General features: G+C 36.1%; 1 protein-coding gene across 7 annotated transcripts in view; it reads right to left on the bottom strand.

Annotated features, from left to right (window-relative positions):
- Positions 1 to 25,536, bottom strand: part of DNM3 (dynamin 3) — a 635,765-nt gene that overhangs the window by 157,590 nt on the left and 452,639 nt on the right. For all 7 annotated transcript variants that reach the window (XM_061160332.1, XM_061160330.1, XM_061160334.1 and 4 more), the window contains one exon: positions 17,785 to 17,894. In XM_061160332.1, coding sequence (XP_061016315.1) covers positions 17,785 to 17,894 — 110 coding nt within the window. The remainder of the gene's footprint in view (positions 1 to 17,784; positions 17,895 to 25,536) is intronic.

Genomic DNA, 25,536 nt, shown 5'->3' with positions numbered 1-25,536 from the left:
TCTAGTAGTAGTATCTCATGCTTTGGCCTGCTAGAATTTAAAAGTATGGAATGAGGTATGGATTTAACAACGACACTGATAGAAAAAGTAGATTCTGTGTTTGAACAGTCAAAACTACTTTCTGCAATTGTATTTTTTGAGACAGTTCCTTTAAGTGAGCAGTATTTTCCTCAGGTTCTAAGAAATAAACATAGGCAGTTTCAAATTAGAAAAAGAAAAGAAAAGGAAAAAACTCACTCCAGTTAGGCTTTGCAAATATTTTCTTTATGAAACCATGCATCTGCTCAGAGTTAGTTGCAGAGTGTGACTAACATTTTCTACCAAGGCTTGTGCCATGTCAGTTTCCTTTACTAAGGCTATGTGTGTTAATTAAAATTAATTACACATGCCAGTAAATAGTTTCCTTCTGAATGCAGCAAACTGAAGCAGAATAATATAATTTATATGCAAGGTATGTAATTAAAACCTTCACAGTATTTTCTCTCAGCAGGTATAGTCACTAAGGACATTTTTATGGGTACATTCTTTATGGGTAAGTCGGTTTCATAGTAAATCAACCGAGGAAAAATAAAAATATATTACACATGCAGTAGGTCACAAAAAAATTTCTGATTTATAAGTTGATATTATAAAAACAGGCTTATAATGAATATTCTTAAGTGCATGATTTGAGGGTGCTCAGTGATCTTTATAGAGCTTTATATATGTGTATGTGTGTTACTTTTATTTAAAGCCCCCCCACCCCCTGCCTTTAAACAAAATAACTTCTAGGCCTGGTGTTACAGCTTTAGTAACTGCTTTAATAATCAGGACAGTATACAGTAACACTTGTAATAACGGAAAACACTGTACCCTCCAGGAGCACCGTGGATACATTGTTCAGTGTAACTGGATTTCAACAGCGGCAAATTTGAATAATAGCCCTTCTTTGGACTTTTTCTATTTGACGAAAGTTTCTTTTTCAACATGTAGGTTGTTATATAATATTCTTCAGGTCATCGCTAAAAACCTGCCCATTCCAATAGTAAAACAAGCCCATAGTTTTTTTTATTTTTGCTCTTGGGAGGCCTCTAAGACTGCCAAAGAAATATAAGTGTTTAGAAATTTCCTTCAGGCTAGACTCTGTTAGGGAAATTTTCACACCCTTGCTTATTCATTTCTTAAGAGCTCTCCCCACAGGTTGCTGACTGAAATACCTGCACACTTGGCTAACCCCCTGCTGGCTTCAGCTTGGGGGGGTGGGGGCCGCCGCCACAAAGTCACGGCCACACTGTATGAGCTTTGGCACCCAACTCACTCTATTTCTATCCTTATCAGAAATAACCAGAAGGTAAACTCATTCCTTGAAGTAAAAGCCTGAGATAAGTCAGTTAATTTCCTGAATCCAGTTCCTTAGCATGACAAGCTTTCAAAAGGGAAAATTGGTTTTGTAAGGAAAACTAGCAATACAATCTTATTTATAAACAATCACATATTTAAAGATATTGGTCATTGGTACCCATCTCATGTAATGGTGATCTGTCACTTTCACTTGCAACTTAACCATTATAGCTTCTCTTTTAGAGACTGTATCTTAGATCCAAGCATATATTTTTCTATAGTATGTCTGCAACTAGCAGTTGCTCCCCTGTCATTAATGAGCACAGTTGGGGCCATTTTATGGTCCCCAAATGTAGGCACACGTCTGTCCCAAGCCACAGAGTTTGTCTCAAGGGGGTGGTAGGGGGAGGGGACTGCCCATCAGCAAATAGTTGTTCCGGGAAGTAGGTGGGGAGCAGGCAATGTGTTTGTTCTGAAATCCTAGAAGAAAAGTAAACTTGCTGTGAAAGACATAATTTCTTTTTGTTCTTGAACTTTACACAGCCGTGTTGGGCTCATTCATCAAGACAGCCCTTGGATGGAAACCTCCTGAATATGAATACCTCAGAAACTGACCAAAATCTCTGCTGGCGCTACCAATGGCTTAAGATAAACTCCAGTTGAAATTCTAGTGAAAGGAACTGAATCTAAGCTGCTGAGTCTATCCTATCAATCCCTTTGTTTAAAATCAGCGAGGGCTCCCAGGGAGTACAATACCTAATTCCCCTAGAAAAATGGATACAGACTACACACAGGAGTTTTAAGCATGAAGAATTTCTCCAAAGCCTGTTAATGACATTTGAAAGAGCTGAAAAGCACTAACTTGCTATTTTTCTCCCTCAGAAAAGGCAGAAACAGTCATCCAAGTAGGGCATCAGACTCCTATTTCATTTCAGAGTTTAAGTTGAAAACCAGTAAGAGAAGAATTTAAATTGATTGCTTCAAGCCACAGACATTTCATACCCAAGCAATTATGTTGGCTTTCATGAGAATTTATCTTAGCTGTGAAATCAATTGTCACAGACTTAGTTCATAGAAATATTACCAAATCATATTTGATTTCTGTCCTGGTGTGGTTGGTGAACCAAATAAATCAAATGGGAAGACAATTTTGGTTCTCCAATCTGTCTCTCTCCAGGCTCCCCTTTGAAAATATTTTTGCCCCTCCTCTTTGATGTACCTAGGATTTCCTAACAATGCTATTTCACAACTAGAGAGACACCCTTAAAGGGAAAAAATGCAGTAGTAAGAACTGAGAAACCACTGAAAATATGCAAGATCAGAACCATATGACAACAAATATCTTTGCAGTGAGAGACTTGAAACAAAGGAAGAGAGTGGACACACAAAAAAGAGTTCTCTGATTCAAAGATCTCGTTTTAACAGCTTTCAAGATATAAAGTGCCCTTTTATTGACTTAATAAACATGTACGCCTATCCATCTCCTCGGCAAGGAAAGCACGGGGTTTATCTTTTCAGATTTATAGAGGGAAATAAACATTACTGTCATATTGTGAATTCACAATCAATAATTCTGCAAAAGTCCTCAAATCTGTCTGACCCACTTGATCTTAATAGTTCTAGCAGAAACAAGAAGGACCAAAAACTTATGAACAGAAAGCTAAAATCCTGCCTTCTGGTTCTCCACCTCCCTAACTTTCAAAAGTTCAGCATATAACAGAAAAACTGAAATGTGTTAATACTTTGCTAGAGCTAAAGAAATGAAGATTTAGAAAGCTGAGTATAGATATCTACAAAACATTTTTTAATAATATTATTAACATTATGGCACAAAGTTGAAACAATTTACAAGAAAACATCTATATTTTCCCCTTAAACTGTCATGAATTCTGTTACATTAAATTCAAACAAAGCCTGTTTATACAGTTTGTATATAACTTAAAATTCTCAGGTTCTTACTTTTAAATAGGAGATTTCTTTTTTTGTACTAAAACTATTTCCTCTAAGAGTTTTCATCTTTATCTCCATTTTCATCCCCCTCAGATCTGAAGCTGTAGGCCTCTCTAGAGCTTACCTACAGAATGCTTTTTATTGACAATTAGCATTATTTATATTTTCTCTACATAACAGAGGGGGAAAGTTTAGCATCCATCCATCTTTTCATTTACTCATGTTCTGAACTCTCACAATCACCAGATGCTGTGTTAGGCCCTGGGGATAAAAGCAATGAGCCAGACAAACACAGCTTAACTTAGGGTTACCAGGAAACAGTCAAGGGGAGGGATAAATTGGGAGACTGAGGTTGACATGTACACACTATTATATATAAAACAGATAACTAATAAGGACCTGCTGTATAGCACAGGGAGCTCTACGCAATACTCTGTAATGACCTATCTGGGAAAAGAATCTAAAAAAAAGTAGATATACGTATATGTATAACTGATCCACTTTGCTATACATCTGAAACTAACATAACATTGTAAACCAGATATATTTCAATTAAAAAAAAAACCTCTGCCTTAAAGAATGTAATCTAGCAGTGGAGATAAATACTCATGATAGGATTATATTTTTCATTAATTAATTTACCATTGTATTAAAACTAGAAAGAAGTACAAGGTGTTACAATGTTGACTTAACACATTCTGTTACTTAATCGTGTTTAAGTGTTTCTCATAGCAATATCACTGATTAATACCAGTTTACTTATGCGTTCCTCAGGACAATGAATCGGACTCCAGTTGATCTCATATCTAGCAGAATATTTTTCATACTAAGAAAGAAAAGTGAAAGTTGCTCAGTTCTGTCCAACTCTTTGCCACCCCATGGACTGTATAGTCCATGGAATTCTCCAGACCAGAATACTGGAGTGGGTAGCCTTTCCCTTCTCCAGGGGATCCTCCCAACCCAGGGATCAAACCCAGGTTTCCTGCAATGAGGGCGGATTCTTTACCAGCTGAGCCACCAGGGAAGCCCAGGAGTACTGGAGTGGGTACTATCCCTTCTCCAATGGATCTTCCCGACCCAGGAATTGAACCAGGATCTCCTGCACTGCGCTTCCCTTGTGGCTCAACTGGTAAAGAATCTGCCTGCAATGTGGGAGACCTGAATTCGATCCCTGGGTTGGGAAGATCCCCTGGAGAAGAGAAAGGTTACCCACTCCCGTATTTTGGCCTGCAGAATTCCATGGACTGTATAGTTCATGGGGTCACAAAGAGTTGGACACGACTGACTTTCAATCAATCAATCAATCTCCCGCATTGCAGGTGGATTCTTTACCAACTGAGCTATCAGGGAAATGGGGAAAACCACACTTTCTTTTCATGCTTTACAGAAGTTGCAGAAAGGGTACAATGAACTGGATATGTTAATTGAGACAGATAAAGAGTTTTTACTTTCAAACTGCTTTCCTCTACCAGGTGCTCAGAGGGTGTTATAAACACCCATGGCATGGAAAGACAACCCACCTATACTCTGTGAGAAAGTGAAGGATGACACACACTTCGTTACTCAGCTTGGACTGAAAGACTGGTTACTAGCTGAGTCTTCATCTGATGAAGAAAAAGCTTGAACCAGAATATTCAGAGGATAATATGTATTTTTAGTATTTTATGAAGCAAGAAGAAACATCTTAAACATTCTTTTGACAACAGCAGACAGTAAAATGAAATAAAATAACTTTTCCAGCTGTCACATTTATGTTCCAAACACAAGCTTAATTGCATTGCATCCTATACACAATATTTCATTTCCTAGTAACATGCACTATATGTTTTTACTCTATTGAATTTCCAATAAATATGAGCCTCTACCATCCCTATGTATGGAAGAGTAATTAATTCCCTTTTAATACAGTTTTGACATTCCACCATATCCAAGTGAGACATAAGCTTTCAGACAAGGCACTACATACCGCCTCTTGCCCAGCATATTTGTTTAATTAAGCACTTTTCCAAACAACTTAAACTCAAAGCACGTTTGAATATAGAAACAGCCATAAAGGTATATAAATGGAAAACCTGACTCCAATTCCTTTCCAGCTAACAATTGGAAAAATATACCACTCAACAATGAGAAGAAAGAGCCATTCTTTTCTGAATGCCTAAAAAGCCCACACTTGCTATAGTGCAGCATTATTTGACATTTATTGAGTGTCGGCAATGTGCTAGGGACTGAGTGGAGTAGTGAAACATCCTAAAATCACTCTCTGTAGGAAAAAAGCGGGGAGGGGTGAATTGGAACACTTGGTAATGTTGGTAAACCATATCCTGAATTGAAGCTACAAAGCAGTATCAAAGAAAGAATGCCTTAATTTAAAAGAAAACAGAGCTGGACACTCCCAAGGGGTGCTCTGAAAATACCACGTGGCTGCTCGATGAACCCCCTGGACAGACACAGATCTCTGCTGGCTACCAGAGCTGACATACCTGGGACCAAATGGGCCTTAACATGACCTTAAAAACCAGTGCCTGCCTGGGAGTATAAAGACCAGCACAGTGAAACCATTATCCAGACGTGCTTCTACCAAACAAAATGTTGCATTTCTTAAAAAATTACATGAAACAAAAATCTGGGGGCACATTCCAATCTTAAGTTTCGATGTTGCCACAAAGAAGTTCAGGAATCTTTTAACTTAGACTTTGTAAATGATACGGTGACACAATGAATGTGAGATCGAAATATTTTTAACTTATCAGTCTCTCCAGGTATCTGAGATGCCCTCTTTGAAAGGTTCAGAGGATGGCTGGGGTTGCATATTCTTACCTGGAGTTTTTGTAGGCTAAATCAGTCCAGGTGTGAAACTCACTCTCTTCCACCACAGAAGTTACTGCAACCAGTAACAATTCCTTCCATTTACAAAAATATTAGCACTAAAACACTATTTAGAATGGCTCAAAAATCTGGTCACCAGAGTCATAAAGATCATATTAATTTACCAGGACATTGAAGACTTTTAAAATAAGGATGTTAAATGTATCAGTTCCGACACACCTGATGATTGGGAACTATAGAGTGACTGTTTTAAATTTTATGGTGGAAAGTTGAAATAGCAACTTAATGAGCTCTTAGGAACAATGCTGTGATACAAGTAGTAATGGCTAATATAGTTTTTCAGGAACCGTAGCAAGGGTACTGGTCAGTTCACGTAAGGCTTTGCAAATAAGACTCAAAAGTGATCCATGGAAATTTGTAAGACCTAACAGCAAACTGAAATACCTGCACAAGAAGGTAAAAATCTTTTCACTGTTGCTCTTTTAGGAACAATTCCAATTAAAATATCAGGCGGAATTTCTGGTGCATAGTTAATGTTAAAACTACAGATCAGAAACAGCCACGGATCAAGGAAACGTTAGACCTGGGTTCCAGTTCTGGCCCTGTCATTAACTGCTTTTTTTGACATGAGAAAAGTGTTAAACTGTTAGAGGTGTCAACTCCTTAACCTGTAAAGTGAAAAGGGAAGACAAGATTATCTTTAAGTTCTCAGAGAACCCTAAAAAGCCATATTTTATACCCACGTTAGCACCAATCCTAACGTTCACACAGAAAGTTAAGTCCTAGGTCAATGTGTCTTACATGGGTCAGCTGAATGGCTAAATGAATTGAGCTAAAACACTGCAGCAGAAAACAGCAATGGGGAACACAAAAAAACAGAAGCGCTTATAAAATCTCTTCTAAATTAATCAAGGATAAATTCATCTAAAGGCAAGGAAACAGAACACATCTTTTAATATCTTGTCTCAGAAGAAAGAAAAGAAAACAGGAACATAATCTTGGAATCAATGAAAAGAATATCATTCACGTACTGTTAAAAAAATAAAGCTAAGTATATGAGCTCTTGATAGATGCATGATTTTCCCTTTACATGATATAGTAAATAGATAAACTTAGACGGGAAAGTACAGTTCATTAAACCCTATGGAAGACAATGGAATGCTTTTACTTTTTTTTTTTAAAACTAGGGCCATCTTGCCTTTGAAACTAAATTTTCATCTAGAAAAGGCTGGCAACAGATTAAGGAACATTTTCCACCCATTTGTTTTGACTAATACTATTCCCTTTTTGGGATATTCTTTTCTATTTCCTCTCCAACAATTTGTGCCAAAACTAATGAGAGACATCTTCTATGATGTTAACTATTGCTTCTGGCTAAATCCTATGCTCCCCCAGCACTTAAGTATTGGAATTAAATACACTATCATACAGTCTGTTTAAATGTTAGCTTATACACTATAACCCATTTTTTTCAGGTATAATATTCCCTCTACTAGATTACCTTTTCTTCCTTTTTAATACCTTCATTGATTAAATAAATTTCATACCTTAAAATCAAGGAAAACAAATATTGTACACAGTCATTGATTACAAATATCATGCAAAAGAAGATCACATATTTCATTTCAGTTCAGTTCAGTCACTCAGTCATGTCCAACTCTTTGCGACTCCATGGATGGCAGCATGCCAGGAATCCTTGTCCATCACATACTCCCGGAAATTGCTCAAATTCATGTCCATTGAGTTGGTGATGCCATCCAACCATCTCATCCTCTGTTGTCCCCTTCTCTTCCTGCCTTAAATCTTTCCTAGAAACAGGGTCTTTTCCAATGAGTCAGTTCTTTGCATCAGGTGGCCAAAGTATGCTGAAAGTATAATGAAACTTCAGCATCAGTCTTTCCAATGAATATTCAGGGCTGATTTCCTTTACGATTGACTGGTTGGATCTCCTTGCAGTCCAAGGGACTCTCAAGAGTCTTCTCTAACACCACAGTTCAAAAGCATCAATTCTTCAATGCTCAGTTTTCTTTATGGTCTAACTCTCACATCCATAGCTTTGACTAGATGGACCTTTGTTGGCAAAGTAATGTCTCTGCTTTTTAGTATGCTGTCTAGGTTGGTCATAGATTTTCTTCCAAGGAGCAAGCATCTTTTAATTTCATGGCTGCAGTCACCATTTGCAGTGATTTTGGAGCCCAAGAAAATAAAGTCTGTCACTGTTTCCATTGTTTCCCCATCTATTTGCCATGAAGTGATGGGATTGGATGCTATGATATCAGTTTTCTGAATGTTGAGTTTTAAGCCAACTGTTTCACTTTCCTCTTTCACTTTCATCAAGAGGCTCTTCAGTTCCTCTTCATTTTCTGCCATAAAGGTGGTATCATCTGTATATCTGAGGTTATTGACATTTCTCCCAGCAATCTTGATTCAAGCTTGTGCTTCATCAAGCCCGGCATTTCACATGATGTACTCTGCTTATAAGATAAACAAGCAGGGTGACAATATTCAGCCTTGATGTACTCCTTTCCCAGTTTGGAACCAGTCTGCTGTTCCATGTCTGGTTCTAACTGTTGCTTATTGACCTGTATACAGATTTCTCAGGAGGCAAGTAAGATGATCTGGTACTCCCATCTCTTAAACAATTTTCCACATTTTGTTGTGATCCACACAGTCAAAGGCTTTGGCATAGTCAATGAAGCAGATGTTTCTCTGGAACTCTCTTGCTTTTTCAATGATCTAACAGATGTTGGCAATTTGATCTCTGGTTCCTCTGGCTTTTCTAAATCCAGCTTAAAAATCTGGAAGTTCTTGGTTCATGTACTATTGAAGCTTGGCTTGGAGAATTTTGAGCATTATTTTGCTAGCATGTGAGAGAAGTGCAATTATGCAGTAGTTTGAACATTCCTTGGCATTGCCTTTCTTTGGGATTGGAATGAACCTTTTCCAGTCCTGTGGCCACTGCTGAGTTTTCCAAATTTGCTGGCATATTGAATGCAGCACTTTAACAGCATTATCTTTCAGGATTTGAAATAGCTCAGCTGGAATTCTATCACTTCCACTAGCTTTGTTCATAGTGATGCTTCATAAGACCCATTTGACTTCACACTCCAAGATGTCTGGTTTAAGGTGCGTGATCACACTATCGTGGTTATCTGGGTCATTAAGATCTTTTTTGTTTACTCAGAGTCACTCCTACATAAAGAGTGCCCTTCAAGATCATAGTAGATAACTTAAATTCATAGGGTCATAGAAATATAAGTAAAATGAAGAAGCAGATGAGCTGCTCCCAAGTAAGAGAAATCACCTGAAATAACAAACAAGGAAACAGACCTCTCTGTTCTATCAGACCCTGAGTTCAAAAAGAAGGTAATAAGACTGCTGAAGGAATTAAGAAACAATGCCGAAAGAAATGCAGATCACTGTAACAAGGAACCAGAAACTATAAAGAAGTGCCAATCAAGATTAGACAACTAAACTGCAGAGATGAAAACCAAGCTAAAGGTAACAAATAACAAAGTAAATAATGCAGAAAAACAAATACATGAACTGGAAGGCAAATTAATGGAAATCAGAACAGCAGACAGAAAGATAAATGAGAAGGGAAAGCAACACACAAGATCTATGGTATAATACAGAGCATGCCAATCTATGCATAGCAGGAATCCCAGAAAGGAAAGAAAGAAAAGAGGATAAAAAATGTATTTGAATAAATTAAGGCTGTAAACTTCCCAAACTTAAAGAAGGAAACAGATGTCCAAGTACAGGAAGCACAGAGGGTCCCAAAGAGGATGAACCCAAACAAACCTACACCAAAACATATTACAATAAAAATGACAAAAATTAAAGATAAAGAGATGATTCTTAAGGCAGCAAAAGAAAAACAAAGGATTAATTACAAGGGAATGCCATAGGTCTATCAGTTTATTTCTCTATACAAATGCTGCAAGCAAGACGGGAATGGCAAACCATATTCAAAGTCTTGAAAAAGAAGAAAAATTTGCAACATAGGATACTCTGTCCAGCAAGGGTATCATTCAGAATGGAAGGAGAGATAATGAATTTCTCAGACAAGCAGAAACTAAAAGAATACCGAGATATTAAATCTATCCAAAAAAGAAATACTAAAAGTTCTTCTCTAAATAAAAAAAAAAAAAGCAAGAATTTATAGGAAAGAGAAACTTAAAACAGGAAAGTAAATAACTTTAACAAACCCATACATAAATTTTTAAAAATTTGTGAAAGCAATGGTAACTATAATGAACAGCAAAAGAATAAACATAAAGATATAAAAGAGAACATCAAAATCATAAGATGTGGGGGAATAGAGTTAGAAAATATAGGTTTTTTGTAGAATGTCTTTGAACTTAATATGACTACTAGTATGAAGCAAGTAGATCTAGTAATGGGTTAACATACTTGAAACCCAAGATAACCACAAATCAAAAACGTACAATAGAGTCACAAAAACTAAAAAGAAGAGAACTCAAGCTTAATACAAAAGAAAATCATCTAATGGTAAATGGAAAAACAAAAAGAAAAAGAAAGGAACAAAGAAGAAATACAAAATGAACTGAAAGCAAGGCATAAAACTGCAATAAACACATATCTATCAATAATAAACAAATGCCAGTGGAATGAATAAATGGATCAGCAGATCAAAAGATGTAAAGTAACAGATTGGACAATAAAATAAGAGCCTACGATATGCTGAACCCAATTTAGGGTGAAGGATACACATAGATTGAAAGTGAGAGGTTATGGAAAAAGATATTTCATGCAAATGGAAATGACAAGAAAGCAGGGGCAACAATACTCACATCAGACAAAATTGACTTTGAAACAAAGTTCATAAAGAAAGATAAACAAGGCACTATATAGTGATAAAAGGATCAATACAAGAAAAGGCTTTACACTCCTTAACATATATGCATCCAATATAGGCACACCTAAATACAAAACACAAATACCATCAGAAATAAAGGGAGAAATTTATGGGAATACAATAATAGTAGGAAACTTAAACCCCACTGATATCAATGGGCAGATCTTCCATACATAAAATCAATAAGGCAACAGAGATCCTAAATGACACAAGGGTTAGAAATAATTGATATCCACAAGACATTATATCCAAAAAGCACCTATACATTGTTTTCAAGTGCTCAGGGAACAGTCTCTAGAACAGACCACATTTTAGGACACAAAACAAGGCTCAATTAATTTAAGAGGATAGAAATTATTTCAAGCATCTTTTCTGACCACAATGGCATAAAAACAGAAATCAGAAAGAGATGACTACATGGAGACAAATAACAATGAAAACACAACTTTAAAAAATCTAAAGGATGCAGAAAAAGCAGTAATAAGAGGAAACTTTAGATAGTGATACATGCCTTCCTCAAAAAGCAAGAAAATGTCAGATAAACAATCTAAGAGATTAACCTATTGTCTAAGAGAATGAGCAAAAGAACAAACAAAATATAAAGTCATCAGAAGGAAAAAAACAATAAAGATCAGAGAGGAAATAATGAAAAGAGATTAAAAATAGAAAAAAAAAAACCAATAAAACCAAGAGATGGTTTTTTGAAAGGATAAACCAAATGAACAAATCTCTGGTCAGGCTCACCAAGAAGAAAAGAGAAAGAATCCAAATAAACAAAATAAGAAAGTAAAGAGAAAGAAAATGAAACCACTCCTCCAGACAAACAAAAATCACAGAAAACTATAAACAGTTACACGGAAACAAATTGGACAACCTAGAAGAAATGGAAAAGTTTCTAGAAACATAATGTCCACCAAAACAGAATCAAGAAGAAATAGATAATTTGAACAGACAAAACACTAGAAGGAAATAGTGAAAGGCACTCAGTCATGTCTGACTCTTTGTGACCCCACAGGCTGTAGCCAGCCAGGCTCCTCTGTCCATGGAATTCTCCAGGGAAGAATACTGGAGTGGGTAGCTGTTCCTTTCTCCAGGGGATCTTCCCAACCCAGGGATGGAACCCAGATCTCCCATATTACAAGCACATTCTTTCCTGTCTGAGCCACCAGGGAAGCCCAAGAATACTGGAGTGGGTAGCCTATCCCTTCTCCAGGGGATCTTCCTGACCCAGGGATTGAACTGGGATCTCCTGCATTGCAGGTGGATTCTTTACCATCTGAGCAACCAGGGAAGCCCAGAAGGAAACAGAATTTGTAATAATAATAATTTAAAAAAACCCAAAACTGAAAACAATAGTCCAGAAAGGCTTCACTGGGTAATTCAACCAAACATACCAAGAAGAACTTATATCAATCTTTCTCAAACTCTTCCAAAAGATTGAAGAGGAGGAAACACTCCAAAAGTCCTTCTATGAAGCCACCACCACCCTGATACCAGAACCAGACAAAGACACTACCAAAAAAAAAATTATAGGTCAATATCTTTAATGAATATAGATGTAAAAATCCTCAACAAAATCTTAGCAAACCAAATTCAGTAACACATAAAAAGTATCATACATCATAATCAAAGTGGATTCATCCCAGTGTCACAAGGATAGGTCACCATATCCAAATCAATCAATACAATACATAACATCAAGAAAAGACAAACACCACACCATCATCTCAAGGATGAAGAAAAAGCATTTGATGAAATTCAACATCCATTCATGATAAAACTCCAACGAAAGTGGGTACAGAAGGAACATACCTCAAAAGCCATTTATGACAAACCCACAGCCAGCATAATGAAAATCTTCCCTTTCAACTAAAATTTGCAATAAGACAAGAATGTTCACTCTCATCACTTCTATTAAACATAGTACTTGCTAGCCATAGCAATTAAACAAGGAAAGAAATAAAAGGTATCCAAATCAGAAGGGAAAGCATAAAATTGTCACTATATGCAGATGATATGATATTATATACAGAAAACCCTAAGGACTCCACACAAAACTATTAGAACTATTAGAACTGATAAATAAACTCAGCAAAGTATCAGAATACAAGATTAATATACAAAAATCTGTTGCATTTCTGTACACTAACAATGAAATATCAGAAAGTCAAAGTTAAAAAAAACCTTGTTTAAAAATCACATCAAAAAAACCTACGAATAAATCTAAGCAACGAGGTGAGAGTTATATGCTAAGACTACAAAACAATGATAAAGGAAATCAAATGTGATTCAAGAAAATAGAAAGATATCCTATACTCTTGGATTAGAAAACTAATATTGTTTAAATGGTCATACTACAAAAAGCAAGCTACAGATTTAATGCAACCCCTATCAACTTCCCCGTGATATTTTTCATAGAACTAAAACAAACAATCTTAAAATTTATATGGAACTACAAAAGATCCAGAAGTGCCAAAGCAATCCTGAGGAAAATGAACAATGCTCGAGGAATAACTCTTCCAGGCTGCAGACAATACACAAAGCTACAGTAATCAAAAGTGTGACATCGGCACAGGAAGAGACATACAGATCAATGGAAAAAAAACAGAAAGCCCAGAAATAAACCTACATACATATGGTCAATTAATCCTTGGCAAAGGAGGCAAGAATATACAGAATGAGAATGGAGAAAAGAACAGAGAAAAGACATTCCCTTTAACATGTGGTGTGGGAAAGAGGGACAGTGACTTGTGCATCAGTGAAGTTAGAATAGCCTTTTACCCTGTGCACAAAAATTAAGCTTAAAACAGCTTAAGGACTTAAATATCCATTAGGACACCATAAAATTCCTAGAAGACAATATAGGCAAAACATTCTCTTACACAAATTATAATGACAGCTTCCTAGTATATATTTGTGGAGTTTTTTAATCAATCAAGATTTTAAAATATAGTAACTATATTTTTATAATTACTATAGACTGGATAATATTATTAACAAACATGATTCATAGAACTCTCATGGAACCCTGTACTCCTAAATCACTACATTCTTCTCAAGCATATATGAAATATTTATGAAAATTTACCATGTGTGCTAGATCATATGCTCTGACCACAATACAATTAAATTAGAAATCAACAACAACAAAACAATAAAATTCCATGCACTATAAAATATGAAACACAGTTCTAAACAACTCAAAGAAAAAATGATAATAAAGATTATGGAAACAAAAGATCAGAGGAAACAGAACTTAATGGTAACCAAGGTATTATGTTGCAAAGTCTGTGGTGAGCAGCTAAAAATACATAGAAGGAAATCTATTCAATTATATGTATACTTAAGAAAAAATAAGATAAAAATTAATGAGCTACACATCTAAAAAAGAAGTTAGAAAAAATGGGCTAAAAAGAAAACACAGTAAATACAAGTTAGGAAATGAAGAAGAGAGCAGAAATTCCTGAAATAGATAAAACATATACAACTGAGGATCAAAAGTTGGTTCTCTGGAAAAAGATACAATTCTGGAAAGAGTGACCAAGTGAAAAAAGGTAAGGTTTAATATGAGAAATTAAAAAAGGGTCAAATTTCAGACACAGCAGAGATTTGTAAAAATAGAACACTAAGAAATCATTGATGTGAATATAAAAATATGTTAAAAAAAAAAACAGAATGGGTAATTTCCTGGAAAAAAATATAATTTGTTTAAACTCATAGAAAAAATGGAAAACCTGAATAAATCTATACTTATTAAATATGTGAAATCACTAGCCAAAAGTCTACTTATCAAAACTGTCCATAAGTTCTAGATGATTTTACAGGTGAGTTCTACCACTCAGTTAACAGTCAGTCCCCACCTTATACAAAGTGTTCCAAAGAACAATAAGAACTTATTTCCACTTCAGTTATGAAGCTAACAGAACCTTGATATGAAAACTAGGCAGGGACAATACAAAAAAGAACATTTATGAGCCAATTTTACTTATGAACATAGATGCAAAAAGCTACATAAAATGGCAAACTTAAGTCAGGGACACATAATAGACAATAATACATCACAATTTAATTAGGTTTAATCCCGGGAGATCAAGGATGGTTTACAATAAGAAGGTCTATTAATATATTTCACCACATGAATAGATTAAAGAAGAAAGTCATAGAGAAAAAAAAAAAACACACTCATCCATGACAAAGTTAAACACCTAATCATGATTAAAACAGAAACTTCAGCAACCAGGAACTCAGGGAATCTTCTTTACTTGACAATGGGTACCTATCAGAAAGCACTTAACCATAAAAGTGTGAAATAATTTTCCTTTAAATCAGGAAAAAAACAAAGACTCCCAATTGTACTTAATATTGTACTACTAGAGGGCCTAGCCAGTACCAAAATAATTGAAAATAGTCAAGATTTCATAGGAAAAGATAAATGGCAAAAATGCCTGTATGTTCTTGCACACATAGAGGTCAAGCGAAGCCGTTGAAGAGTTCAATACTTTCTGACAAGTCTAGAATTCCAGGATACCTAGATTTTTAGAAGTCCAGAGATTTCTTACACTCATCTCTTTTGTTCTCTTTGCTGGAGAGGATGTGGAGAAAAGGGAATCCTCTTGCACTGTTGGTGGAATGTAAATTGATATAGCCACTGTGGCGAACAGTATGGACATTCCTTAAACAACTAAATACAGAACTACCATATGACCCAGCAATCCCACTCCTGAGTATATACCCTGAGAAACCTATAATTCAAAAGGTCACATGTACCGCAATGTTCCCTGCAGCACTATTTACAATAGCCAGGACATAGAAACAAGCTAAATGTCCAATGACAGATGAGTGGATAAAGAAGATGTGGAGTATTTCTCAGCCACTAAAAGAAACAAAAAGGGTCATTTGTAGAGATATGGATGAACCTAGAGTCTGTCATACTAAGTGAAATAAGTCAGAAAAACAAATACCATATTTTCATGAATACGTGTGGAATCTAGAAAAACGGTACAGATAAACTTTATTTCCAAGGCAGGGATAGAGACGTGGATGTAGAGAATGGACATGTGGACGCGGGGTGGGGGGGGTGGGGGAGGGGAGAGTGGGACAAATTGTGAGATTAGGATTGAGGTATATACACTACCACATGTAATTAGATAGCTAGGGGGAAGCTGCTTTCATAAAGCACAGGGAGCTCAGCTTTGTGCTCTGTGGTGGGTGGGATTGGGGTGAGGATGTGAGTGGAGAGAGTTCTAAGAGGGAGGGGATATATGTATACACATAGCTGATTCTCCTCACCATACAGCAAAAACTAACATAACACTGTAAAGCAATTATATTCCAATAAAATAGAAGAAAATAAATCCATAATTGTATTGTGTCTAAAAAGATGCTCTATCATTATCTGATCTTTTTATTTTGTACTCAGTCGTTTTATAACCTTAACTTTCTAGGTTGATCAAAGATTCAAATTTAGTTTGACCTCATGTGTGGCAATTATACTTCCCACTCTGCATCCAAGCAGGAAGGCTGAGCACACCCCCGAAGACTGCTTTAGGACTTTCTGACTCCCCACTGCTCTGAGGAAGGTATGTAAACAGTACTGAACTTTGCCCCTGTGGAGGACACACTACTTATCTCCCCAGGAAACCTTTTTATCCTTTATCATTTTCAGTGTCTTTTCACCAGCTGCTCTCAAATAATACTAATAACAAATTAGTATTTAAATTAAAATACTTCAATAAAATTTCATTCTCAGTATTTGGTAGGGGAGTTATATTTAATTTTCTTTTCCCTTGATTCTTTAAACATTCTGCTCTTGTGGTTTTTCTAAGTATTTTTTGTACAATGAGTCACTCTGAGCAACTGACTGGGAATGTACAAAAAAGGCTTCTCCCCTCCCCCCATTTTGATTTACTGTGTGATTGACCCTAGGCCAGTCACTGAACCTAATCAAGGAACTTCATTCATTGCTAAATAAAGATAAAAAGCCTGGAGAGATGGATTAAAATTAGATCCTGCCACCTAATGATTCAGTTTCTTAATAACTGACTCACAGAAATTAATTAGCTTTTTCCTGTAACAATTTCATTTGGAAAAGGTCTTTATTATTTTTGCCTAGTCGTAATCTTTTTATGTTTCTCTATCCAATTCTCTGTTACTTCTCCATTTGTTTACTTAGTTTCAGTGAATAATCATGGCACTCCACAATAATTAGCCCCAAATTCAGGGATAATTTTGTCATCTTAAGAAAGTCTCTGAGATACATTTCTAATTTATGAAGTGGTAATCACAGTACTCTATCGTTTCCCTCACAATTGCTACAGCAGACAATGAATGTGGACTGTTTTGAAAAACTGTAAAGAACAATATATTTGTATCCATCTTAAATGAATAATTCTATTCACTGATGCAAGAATTTAGTCATAATACCTGATTGGGTCTTAAGTGATACTAATCCATTAGATACTACTAAAAATTATAACTGAATAATTTATTTATAAGCGCAGAACAATAAATGAGAAACAAGGAAGACTTTAAAGTAACAAAATGTAGTTTAAGAATGACATGGGTGCCTGCTTAAAAACAGTTAATTAATACTTGAAGATCTTCCTTTTTCTAAGTTTAAATCTTTTGAATCCACAACCTATGGTAAAAGCTGAAAATACAAAACAAATGAAAGGAAAACTCAAGAGTTAACAAATTTTAAGGTAGGACCAAAAGAAATCTTGCAAATATGGTCCCTGGAACACATAAAAATTCAAAGCAAAAAAAAAAAAAAAAATGTGAAGACATAAGCTGTTTCATTTTCTTACCTTTGTTCTGTATTAAAGAGTGCAAAGATGTGCTTGCTAGACATAAAGCTTTTTTCCACATCCCGAACTTTCAGGTTGTCCAAGGGAAGCATATACTTCTTTTCTTTTTCCTATTGAGAGAGAGAGAGAGAACTGGCTTTAATAAAAGATCTTGAAGCATGCCCACAGCCACATATCACCTGAGCTGGTCAGCATTTGATTACAATATTTTGATACCATCATACACTATTTTGACACCAGCTACCAAGGAACAAGGGTTTCCCAGGGGGCTAAGTGGTAAAGAAACCTCCTGCCAAGCAAGAGATGCGGGTTTGATCCCTAGGTCAGGAAGATCCCCTGGAGGAGGACATGGTAGCTCACTCCAGTTTTCTTCCCTGGGAAATCCCACGGACAGAGGAGCCTGGTGGGCTACAGTCCATGGGGTTGCAAAGAGTTGGACACGACTTTGCAACTAAGCCATCAAACCATCACCAAACCACACCAAGGAAGAAAAATCATTGGAGACAGGAGACACCAATGGTTCTCAATACATGGGTCAGAAGAATGAGGCAAGGGAAAGTGCAGAGGAAGAAAGGGCTCAGGGATGGAGAAAACATATGGTCTTCTATCCTTTCTTCCTCATGTGGGTCCCCTTAGATGTTTTAAAATGTTAGTTTGATATTAAAAATTTAGCCATCTGTTAATATTTAACAAAAATGTTCTGGTCCTAATTCAATGAGAAATGCCAGATGGATTTCATTTCATATTTTATTTGCAGCCTAAGCAGTTTTGATAGCCAGAACTGGTAGGAGACTGGAAGCACAAGGACCCTAGTATGAAATATTCCCTATAAACTATGATAAAGCACAGAAAATACTTCTTTCATTCAAGTCTAGAATAAAATGTGGGTCCAGGAAAAAAAAAAAGATTCCATCAAATTGTCAAACTCTTTGGGGAGAAAAAACACCCTTTAGAAGTGAATTGATATTAACTAGAACAAATTATCTTCTAAAATTAACAACTCTTTAGGAAGAAAATGGACATTTGAGAGGGGAGGTCTGCAAATGGAACCAAACCAATCTTGGTTAAATATATTGGATGCCAAAGAATTATTAGAACATTTACCTTTATGGACTGGCCCAGGGACAATATTATCACATGCATAAATACCTAACAATCAGTATAATAGGAGACAGCCAAATATTCAAGTTTAGGAAACCTGGTCAATATTTGGGGCATTTTAACACAGCCCTTGTTAAACAGTAGTCCTCTGTATATCTCAGGTGACAGTCCTGAGAAATACCAGGCCTAGATTTCAGAGGAGAAGAGCATAGAGATTTAGCCATGACTTAATAAACAAGTATCAATGCTTATGAGAAATACATGCACCATACAGATATGTTTGACATAAACTTTATTGTTCTTTCAGCTCCTACAGTTCTTCCTTGAGAATTTGTCTACGCTCAGTAGTGTGGGGTAGAATTCTTCTATGCTCCCTAGCCAGCTTGTGGGGGCCATGCTGTCTGCAGACATCAGAAAATGTTATTGTAAGAACTACCACTGCCTTTACCTCTTCTTATTCCTAAATTAGTCAGGGGAAAGTTGGGTAGAGCACATTAGAATAGTGAGGCAGAGAAGAACAGGTGACACGGGAAGCTAAAGGAAGCTGGTTGGAGGACAAAATGGCTGTCCTAGAAGGCAAGCTCTTCAAAGAAGATAACAAAATAGACCAAAAACATAAATTGAATGGCAGTGAGAGAAGCCCAAGAATAAATATAAAAAATCAAAGCACATGTAAGAAGATTCCAATATTTCTTTTACAGATATTAACAATAGCAAATACAAGGATATTCTAAATAACAAAATACATAATTTATGCAAATGAAGCATCAGAGTTGGGCCTAACTTGTTTGAAAGACTTGTAGACTATTTTAGGACACAATTCTAAGAGGCAAGATTGTAGACTGAATGAAAAGCTACCCAAAACATAATCAAATGAAAATGCTTGAGACCCGGGGAACATTTTTGTATTGGATGCTTTTCAATGCCCTAAATTTAAGCAGCTGGATTTTTTTAATGCACATCCTATTCAACCTTTTGAAATGATGGATTTGCCTTCTAATGGGAAATCTGCATTTCATTGTAAAGATGGAACACAATGTCCTTGGCATGTTTTCCATAGAAGTAGGCTCTCTTTTGTACTACATTCTTTAGCGTATAGTGGAGACCAAAACTCCAGCAAGTTTACGTCAGATATTAAACAATGGAGAAAAACACACGTGCAGACAGAGAAATATAAAAAAATGTAGTTTCATTTCCAAAGAACTAAATGTCATTTATCCAAGATTTTTGAGGACATACTGCTAAATTATTTCCTAATCAAGAGTTTTAAGACTGACAAAAAAAGAAGAAAAAGAAGATTCAGACTAATTTGTTGAAAGTTGTTAGTCAGATGGAGAGTTAAATGAGAGAACCACGAAGCTATATATCATGGATATCTCTAAAATTTTTGGTGCTTCTGGGAAAGTATGATGTTGTACTAAAATAACATCTTGAATATGAAATAGTTGAAATAAAAGAAACAGAGGAGAAAGGGTAAACAATTATAATTTCTAAAATATAGTGAATCTTACCACCTTAATTAAGACCTTTGTTACATATTCTTTGTTAATTCTATAAACTTTCTAATAATTTACTGTTCAATATGGTAGCCTCCAGCTAAGGTGACTACCACCTCCTTGAAATGTAGCTAGTCAAATTGGGATGTGCTTTAAGTGTTAAATACATACCAGATTTCAAAGATTTATTATGAGAAAAAGAATGAAAACTACATCATTAATACTTCTATATCAATTATATGTTGAAATGACAATACTTTGAACATATTGAGGTAAAGTATTATTAAACATAATTTCATCTGTACTGTTTTGAATGCAGCCATTAGACAATTTTAAATGACATATGCGGCTCACATTAACTTTCTATTGACAGTGATGAGCCCATGTACCTATCACCACATTCCTTCCCCTCAGCCATCCAGTCTTCCTCTTCCAACCTCCCCATTTCTGCCATCAGGTATATTTATCCTTCTGCCAGTCACCCAGTCTGAAACCTCACTATCATTTCTGACGTATTGTCTTCCATCACCTCCTTTATTACATCAAGACTATACTGCACTGTGTTTGAAGCATTTGTCATAGCTCCCATTGTTTGACATTCCCACTACATTAATTCAGGTCCCTGGCATCTCACAAGCCTGAAGCTATAAATGGCCTCCTATCTAGTCTTTTAGTCTTGTACTTCCTCTAACATCACCAGAGAGGGCAATTTTCTTAAACTACTCTGTCAAATTCATTACAGACCTTCAAAACATTCATAGCTCTCCATTATTTATGGAAGAAGTTCCATGAAACTTAATGAGAAATTGAAAAACACCTACAAATTGGTCTGATCCTGACTTGTCAATATCTCCTTTACTCTTTAGTAGGAAGTCTCCATTTCAACCAAATACACGTTTGCCAACAAGTCTTTCCCAGCCTGATATACTCTTTCAACCTCTCCCTATATCCCAGTGTACTATTTAGAGTCTAGTTCAAGGTCTATTCTGTGCAAAGAGTTTTCCCAGAGTTTTAATTCTATGTCTGTCTGTATTAGTACCCCCTCTCTCTTTTCAATTCATACAACAGGTGTGGTTTATTCTATTCACTTTAAATTATAGGTATACATTGGAGATATTACAGGTTTAGTTCCAGACTTCCACAATAGAGCCAATATCATAATAAAGCAAGTCAAATGATATTTTTTTTGGTTTCTCAGTACATACAAAAGTTATGTTTATACTAAATGGTAGTCTATTAAGTGTAGCATAGCATTATGCTTTTAAAAAAACAATCTACTAACCTCAATTTAAAAGTACTTCATTGCTTACAAATGCTAATCATTATCTGACAATGCAAGGTTATTATGAACCGTCAATTTAAAAAAAAACACATTATCTGGGAAGTGCAATAAAGTGAAGAACAATAAAATGAGGTATGTGTGTATACCTTATATGAGACATCTTCATCTTGCAAATGCATTAATTTAAAAATTTTTGTCAAGGTTTTTCATTTGGAACTCAGAATGTTCAGTTAATTTTATTGTTCAAGTAGGTTACACTTGCAAAGAAAAGCAAAAAAGTAGAGAATGTTTCTTTTTTTTGGTAAGTAAACAAGGAATAGAATTTGATATTTTAAACATTTTATCTTTAATAGACATTTTGGAGGAAGCATTTGCAAAATTCTAGAGGAAGAGTTTTTAAAAGGGGATCAAGAAAAGATTTTTCTGTGTAAGTTTCAAGAGCTTCAAAATGTGATGTCACTCATTTAGCACCATTCTTTTCTTCACTTTAAAACATGATACCTTTCCTTTTCTCAATATAAGATGGTTATAAGTACTACTGGTTCAAGATTGAGAAAGGAGTAAGACAGGGCTGTCTCCTGTCACCCTGTTTGTTTAGCCTATATGCTGAACACATCATGAGAAATGCCAGACTAGATGAGTCACAAGCTGGAATCAAGACAGGCAGGGAAACATCAACAACCTCAGATATGCAGATGATACCACTCTAATGGCAGAAAGCAAAGACAAATTAAAGAGCCTCTTATAAGAGTGAAGGAGGAGAGTGAAAGAGCCAGCTTAAAACTAAATATTAAAAAAACTAAGATCATGGCATCCGGGCCCATTATTTCATGGCAAATAGAAGGGGAAAAGGTGGAAGAAGTGACAGATTTCTTCTTCTTGGGCTCGAAGATCACTGCAGATGGTGACTACAGCCATGAAATCAGCAGATGACCGCTTCTTGGTGGGAAAGCTATGACAAACCTAGATAGTGTGTTGAAAATCAGAGACATTACTCTGCTGACAAAGGTCCACATAGTCAAGGCTATGGTCTTCCCAGTGGTCATGTACGGTTGTGAGAGCTGGACTGTAAAGAAGGTAGAAGGCCGAAGAATTGATGCCTTCGAAGTGTGGTGCTGGAGAAGACTCCTGAAAGCCCTTAAACAACCAGGAGATCAAATGGGTCAATCGTAAGGGAAATCAACCCTGAATATTCATTGAAAGGACATATGCTGAAGCTGAAGCTCCAGTATTTTGGTCATCAGATGTGAACAGTTAACTCATTGGAAAAGTCCCTGATGTTGAGAAAGATTGAGGGCAGGAGAAGTGGGCATCAGAAAATGAGATGGTTGGATGGCATCACCAATGCAATGGACATGAACTTGGGCAAACTTTGGGAGATGGACAGAGACCAGGAGGCCTGGCATACTGCAGTTCATGGGACTGCAAAGAGTCAGACATGACTGGGCAACTGAACAACAACAGCCAGTACTATTTGTATGGAAGGCATCAAAGATGACAGAGATTCTTTGTTCAAAGAGAGAGGGAATATGAGAGAGAGAGAGTGTGTGTGTCTTCCTTGCAATAACTTGCTAAATGTTAGAAGAAAGAGGAGAAACATTGACAGAATAGGCCAAAGAAAGGAGGCTTTAATGTGTGAAAGAGTGCGGTCTGAGGTGGAAGTAATTAAACTATGAGTTTAGGCTCAATATTGAGGGGAGGTGGGAATTAAGATATAGCCTCACAGTATAAGTTCACTGACCTTGCGGGGAAACAAAAGGATCAATACGGGACAGATGTGGGGCCAGAAAGTGTCCACTGATAACCTCTAGCTTGCAGAGCACCATCAACATAACTTGGTAGCTGGAAGAAGCTATAGTGAGTATGAAGAAAGTGTTCAGTGTGTGGAGGAATAGCTCCTGAATACACAAAGGATTGGAAAGTCTTCATATACTTGGTGGCCCATATGTACAGAATTTTATAACTTGGGGAATATTCAAGTGGCCTTGGTTTGATAACTACATTGAATCATTTTACTTGTGCATCTTTCTCACTAATGGTGGTTTAGTTGCTAAGTCGTGTCCAACACTTGCGACCCCATGGACTGTAGCCCACCAGACCCCTCTGTCCATGCGATTCTCCAGGCAAGAATACTGGAATGGGTTGTCATTTCCTTCTCCAGGGGATCTTTTTGACCCAGGAATCAAACCCTGGGTCTCTTGTATGATAAGGCACCAAAATCTTAAAGGATAAGATTGCGAATCCTCCCTCCCTTTCTATATATTATAATGCCTAGCATAGTGATCACTGAAATTTATGCGGCGTAAATTATAAACATTTGTTGAATTAGTTTGAGAATGTCTAATAATTAAAGTCAAATGTTGAGTAAAATATTTGATAGTTATATATATTTTGAGAATCAAATTAAAATTCTATGGGAAAAAATCTGTATAACATGCTTAACTGTCATTGCTTTTGATCATTAAAACTTTATAAAGTTTAGACTGACTGACATGTTTATTTTTACCTCTGTCTTTGTTTGTATTGCTTTTACTTGCTAGGAATGTCTCTTTTCTACAAGAAGTTTTCTACAAGAAACTTATGTGAAGTGCTACCCCCTCCATGAAGCCTACTCTGACTATAGCAAGTCACAGACGTCTATATAGTTTTCAAATTTTCCATAATTGTTGTCATAGGCTATATAGAATAACCTTGGAGAAGGGAATGGCAACCCACTCTAGTATTCTTGCCTGGAGAATCCCATGGACAGAGGAGACTGGTGAGCTACAGTCTATGGTCGCAAAGAGTCAAACACAACTGAACGACTGAGCACACACACACACATATAGAATACAACTGCCCATTTATGTTCAGCTTGCCTCTTCAAGTAGATCGGAAGCTTCTTGAGGGTAAGGACTGTGTTATAACTTATTTACATTTAACAGCTATTATACTGTTGCCTATATGGATATTGGTTAGCAAAACTTTGATTGTTGATGATACATTACAAACAAAACACCAACATGATGGAATTTTACTATTATGTTGTACCCATGTTATTTTTACCATTATGTCTACCTGTGTGTGTGTGTGTGCACGTGCTCAGTTATGTCCAGCTCTTTGCAACCTCATAGACTAGAGCCCATCAAGCTCCTCTCGCCAAGGAATTTTCTAGGCAAGAATAGTGGAGCAGGTTGCCATATCCTTCCCCAGGGGATCATCCCAACCCAGGGATCAAACCTGTCTTCTGTGTCTCCTGCATGGGCAGGCAGATTCTTTACCACTGAGCCACCTGGGAAGGCCCATGTCTACCTATAGTCTTATGTTAAAAATGATCCAAAAAGATGTGATATGAAAACTTATTTTTAATTTCTCAAAAATTGATTTTGAATTAATTTACAGCATTTGCTTAATATCACACAGTTTATTAGGTAAAGTTTTACTAACCTAGAACAATATACTTGATTTGATTAATAAAAAATCTTGTGGCCTAAACATATAAATACACCGTGACAATCCAATACACTTCGAAACAATACAAAAACAAAATGCAGCAGTTATGCTACTCTTAGAGGTACAAACTGATACAAAGTTTTAAAAAAAGACAGAACATAAAAGAGACTAGATTATAAAAGACTAGGAAAAAATACATTTAAAAGACAGTAATGGCATCAAGCATATCTTTGACATAGGTAATAATGGTTCTAAATCTATTTTTTAAATATGTGAGTTTTGTTATAATTCTTCACTGGATCACTCTAACATTTTAAAGCATTGTGGCAATTTCTCAGGCTAATAAATAATCTGATTAGAAAAAGATTCCACAATAGACTAGCAGAATATTTCATGCTGCAGAGGATAGCTGTGTCTCACTAGAGGAAAGATTCTCAGTTC

Source organism: Dama dama, chromosome 14, assembly GCF_033118175.1.
Source record: "Dama dama isolate Ldn47 chromosome 14, ASM3311817v1, whole genome shotgun sequence".
NCBI classification, from domain to species: Eukaryota; Metazoa; Chordata; class Mammalia; order Artiodactyla; family Cervidae; genus Dama; species Dama dama.
The sequence above is the reverse complement of the archived record's forward strand: the minus strand, read 5'-3'. Positions and strand labels throughout refer to the sequence as shown.